We start from the raw sequence: 4,876 nt of genomic DNA, 5'->3' as shown, positions 1-4,876 counted from the left end.
CTCTTTCGCTCTCTCCCTGGGCATATAGAGATATTTATATATTATAAAAATAACGGCTGTTGACATTGCTGGCTACTCTGAAAAAAAGGCACTTCATTGAAATATCTGAGAATGGCCTCTCCTCCAAAGTGATTTTGGGGGGGGGAACTTTGTTGTAACTGTAATATAATATTGTATTTCATATCATGCTGCTTTTTCAAGTTTATTTTTTCATATTGGTTTTGGGTTGGTTTTGTTTTGAGAGTGGCAAAGTGAATGTGTTGATTTTGTGTTGTTTTTTCTTTTTTTTCTCTCCATGGGCTAGAGATGTTAAAACCGGTAAGATTTTTCCAAGACTTCGAGGTAATCCGGCTTGGTTTGAAGTTTGGCCCTTAACTCGAGGTAATCGCTTTGGGACGGGTCGGGGTAGCAGCCTTTCCCCGCCGTGAAAAGCAATGTCTCCTTCAGCCGTGCATCCTGCTGCAAATCCGGGTACTGCATGCCTGGTGGATGCGCATGCGCCACATGCATGTCCTTTAGTTTGGGCACCGTCCCATACAAACAGTCTACAAAGCCCACTGTTGGCGTGGGCCTCTGACTGTCAATTACTGTAGGGCAGAGCCCTCCGTTCTCATGAAATCCTGCCATGTCAGCTGTGGTGTGGTTGACTGTGACGATGGTGTTGAGTTGAGAGTTGGAGACGGCCAGGGTCCACTCTCTCTCTTTCTCTAACAAGGTTCTGTAGTTACTGTTGCTACTGCTGCCATTGTCTTTCTTCTCTGAAAACTGCGCTCTGTCTTCCTCTGCTATCTCCCCCTCTCTAGGCTTATAGATGGGGTTGTTACACATCTGAGTCACAGGGTGGGGGATGTAATCATAAACGTGACCGTGGGCATGTGTGTGACTAGTGTGAGTGTGTGTGTGCATACTGGGCGCTGGTTTCTCTGGTGTGCCAGTGTTACCGGCACAACTCTGCCTTGGTGGGTCCTCAAAAATCCTGCATTGCATTTGGATCCCGGTCAGATCTACTTCTGAACGTTTCCTGTAGGGGAGCTTCTTCCTTCGACGTAGAACAAAAGCGAAAAGCCCGGCAGCCACAAACACAGCAGAGATGAAGAGGATGAGTAGGCTGAGGATGAGGACAGACAGTGGGACAGCCCCTCTCCCACCTGCCTCCCCCATGTCAGAGCTGCCTGTGGTGAGGTCATCCCCACCAGGCAGGGCTGGTGAGGGGCCCGAAGAATACTTGAGCTCAGGACAGATGACCTCCACCTCCAGCGAACGCAGGTCCTTCCCAAAAGCAAACTCTGGTGTCTTGCAGATGACATCTCCAACCACAATGACCGAGGAGAGCTTTTCCAGCCACTGCTTGAGGGGGATGATATCACAGGAGCAGTCCCAGGGGTTCTGATGGAGATCGATCTGGACAATGGAGGTCAGATGCTCCAGAACACCGGGCACAGGCATTGAAAGGAAATAGTTGTTTCGGAGGTTGAGGCGTGCAAGATTGGTGCCAGCAAAGGCGTCAGTGGGGAGGGAGCGCAACAGGTTGTCATTGAGGAAAACCAGCTGGAGGTTTGGCATTAAGGAGAAGGAGTTAGGTTGGATCTCACGTATGACATTATACTCAAAGTAGAGATAACTCAACATCTGAAGGCCCCGAAACATCCCAGGGGTGAGTCGCTCAATGTCATTCCCGTTCAGATATAAACTTTTCAAGTTTGGCAGGTTGATAAAGGCGCCCTCCTGTACGTAGGATATCCGATTATTCCCTAAATGCAGTAAATCCAAACTTGAGAAGTTCCAGAAATCAGAACGGTAGATTTTCTGTATTAGGTTCCCACTGAGATACAATTTCTTGGCATTGAGGGGCCGAGGCAGGAGCTCAGAGATGTTGTGAAAGCCTTTCTCTTTGCAGTTCACTGTTAGCCCCAGGTCGTTGATGTGAAGGTTGCAGGTACATCCAGCCGGACAAATTATTGGGATGGGAGGCCTTGTTTGGTAGCCAGCAATGGGGGGCTGGTTCATGCCTGGGTAGATGCTACGAGGGGTTGGGGGGTTCTTTGTGGGCCGAGGTCTTTTGGTAGGCTTGATAACTCTTTCCTTGTATTCCACAGAAGATGCCGTGTTGTGAAAGGAGGAGAGCATGGAGGAAGGTTTAGTAGGCCATGCGTTCTCATTTCTGAATGGGACCCGAGGAATTCCCAGCTTGGCCTCAATCTCGGCATCAGAGAGCAGTGGACAGAGCTCACTGCGCTTGATTTCCCGCAAGTCTTTGCCATGTAGGTGGAATGGGTACTCACATGTGATCTCACCCACCAGAGCTGTATAAGGGATTCTCTCCAGCCACGTTTTTAACTGGACAATCTCACACACACAGTTCCAGGGGTTCTCCTCCAGCTGGATTTCCATTAAGCTCCTCCCAACGTACTCCAGCATGCCCCTATATGGCAATGTCTTTAGTCTGTTTCCTCTCAGGTCCAGATGCGTGAGCGACACGGACCGGAAAAGATAGTTTGGGAGCACTGGGATCAGATTGTCATTTAGTATGAGCACTCTCAATTTGTGAAGGTGCCTGAATGCACCACTTTCAATCCGTTTGATAACATTGTAGTCCGCCTGGAGATACTCTAAACTCTCCAGCCCCAGAAAAGTGTCATTCCGGAAAACTTCTAATTTGTTTTCGTGTAGGAACAGCCGTTTGAGTATTCCTAAGCCATTGAATGCTCCAGCGTGGATATCTTGCAAAGCATTGTTACCCAGATTAATGGATATGGCGTTGTTGAGATGAAGGAAGCTGTTAAAGTAAAGCTTCCTCATGGAGTTTCTCTGCAGATTGAGCTTGAAGGGCCGACTCCATATCTGGGAGATCTGGCTGACATTTGTAAATCCTTTACTGTCACAGTGGACGTGGAAGATGCCCTCTTTGCCCTCGCAGTAGCAGGGCTCGAAGCAGGGCTCGTCGATCTCCTCGGAGTCCTCTAGTAGTGGGATCGGGGTGGTCCATCCTAAGGCTATGGTGCTCAGCAAGGTAACCCACAGCATCCTCGCTGACACCAAGGGGATGAAGTGTCGGCTCCAGGGACAGAGCCACTTCACAGCACTGCAACACAGAACAGAGGGAGAGGGGATGGAAGGGAGGGATGGTGGGAGCGGGGGTATGGGATACGTACATGAAGTAAACACACACACACCCTCACAAAGTGGAGTTTGAGGTGACGGACAGACAGACAGAGGTAGGGGAGAGAAACAGGGAGGGGGCATTAGTTTCAGCAGAATGGAAGACATATTTAAAACGAATATTGATGAATAATAGGATGACATTGTCGCAATATTGCTGGGTATCTAAAACAAAATATAAAGCCAGCACTCTTGGATGGGTAATACGATACCCAGCAACGCAAACAAATCTCCACTCGCAGACAGTTAACGTCAGTGCAGAGGGGGGGTTGCCATCTATTATACAGCAGATATGCTGGTAAGGTCGCAGTAAATCACCCTCAGAGATGCTTATCGCCATGAATAAACGACGGCAACAGCAGGTGGGTGAGGTTAGTGGTTGAGGAGACACCGTCCCCCGGCTGTGTTCGTTACATAACAGGGACCTCAATCCCTCTCTGGGTAAATGAGAGTCCAGAAAAAAACAGAGGGGGGAATCAGAGAAGGTGCATCGAAGGTCTAACGCAGGGAGAGGACGGAGAGGAGGAGAGCTTGGTGGCCATTAGTAGGACGAGATGAGGAGTGTTGAGGGTCTCACTGAACATCCATCTGGTTAGAATGAATCTCAGCATATTTGTAGATACATTCTTGTGGAAATCTGGTTTCAAATAAAAAATCACATATTTAAAAAAAATATGTGGACAGTGCTACAGAGGCTACAGGAAGAGGAAGCTGAATTTAGCAGTGTAAAGATGTCAAAAATGAGGAGGTAAAAAAGAAAAGTAGTCCAGTAGATCCAATGACGGCAGAGCCTGAGTTATTTGCCCTGGCTTCTTTCTTGTGTTAAATGCCCCACACTGTCAACTTACAATTCATGTGTCGTCTGCAAAAAAAACCCTTAACACTTAATACAACGTCTCGTGTGACTTTCACAATTGTGATGCCGTTTGAGGATTAGAGGAGCAACGGAACAAGTGAAAAGCGCAGTGGGCGAAGCTGCTGCCCCGAGAATCTCAGTTATGAGGCTGCGTTTTTGTAGATCCGGCCGGCCTAGAAATAAATACTATCACATGTAAAGAAAGACCGTTTAGAAAAAAGGGGGGGAAATGTATCATAATAATCAAAAAGGTTTTAAAAATTCGCTTTAAAAATGGGCCGATCGAAGATTCCGTTCAGTATCTCCAAGGTGTTAAGTGAAGGAAACTCTCCCTCTCTCACACACACGCACGCACGCACGCACGCAGATAGCCTCGGAATATCTTTTCTGTAGGCTGTGACTTCTTTCACACTCACACACACGTACACACGCACAGTGCTGTCCGTTCAAACGAGGGTGCTGAAAATCCAGTTGAGATGCGCTGGGACCGTCTGCCGGAGCGGAGCCGCGCTGTCCGTGGTGCTGAAACCAAAAGCCCAGCGACAGGAGAGGGAAAAAAAAAAAAAAAAAAAAGGAAACCAGATTGTAATCCTCAAAAAACAACGTGACAGTAAAATAGGAAAAAATAAAATTAAAAAAAGAATCCTTGTTCACGGTCTCCTCAGTGCAAAAATTCAGTGTTTTCGTTCCCCCTCTCCGTGCGTAATCCTCCAGGATTTATTGATTCCGCTTCCGTGGTAGAGATCAAAAAGCGCGGATGCAATGCCAAAAAAAATAGAAATAAAAAAGTAACAACGACATTTAAAGCAATTAAAAAACACTGCGTGCCATAATACATTCCCTCGGGTTGTATCAAATCGG

General features: G+C 47.5%; 1 protein-coding gene across 1 annotated transcript; it reads right to left on the bottom strand.

Annotated features, from left to right (window-relative positions):
- Positions 1 to 309: 309 nt before the first annotated feature.
- Positions 310 to 3,024, bottom strand: slitrk3a (SLIT and NTRK-like family, member 3a). The gene has a single exon (XM_073491654.1). The coding sequence runs from the start codon at positions 3,022 to 3,024 to the stop codon at positions 310 to 312; it is 2,715 nt and encodes a 904-aa protein (XP_073347755.1).
- Between the last annotated feature and the right edge of the window lie 1,852 nt (positions 3,025 to 4,876).

Source organism: Pagrus major, chromosome 2 (assembly GCF_040436345.1).
Source record: "Pagrus major chromosome 2, Pma_NU_1.0".
NCBI lineage: Eukaryota > Metazoa > Chordata > Actinopteri > Spariformes > Sparidae > Pagrus > Pagrus major.
This window is presented reverse-complemented; position numbering and strand designations above follow the sequence as displayed.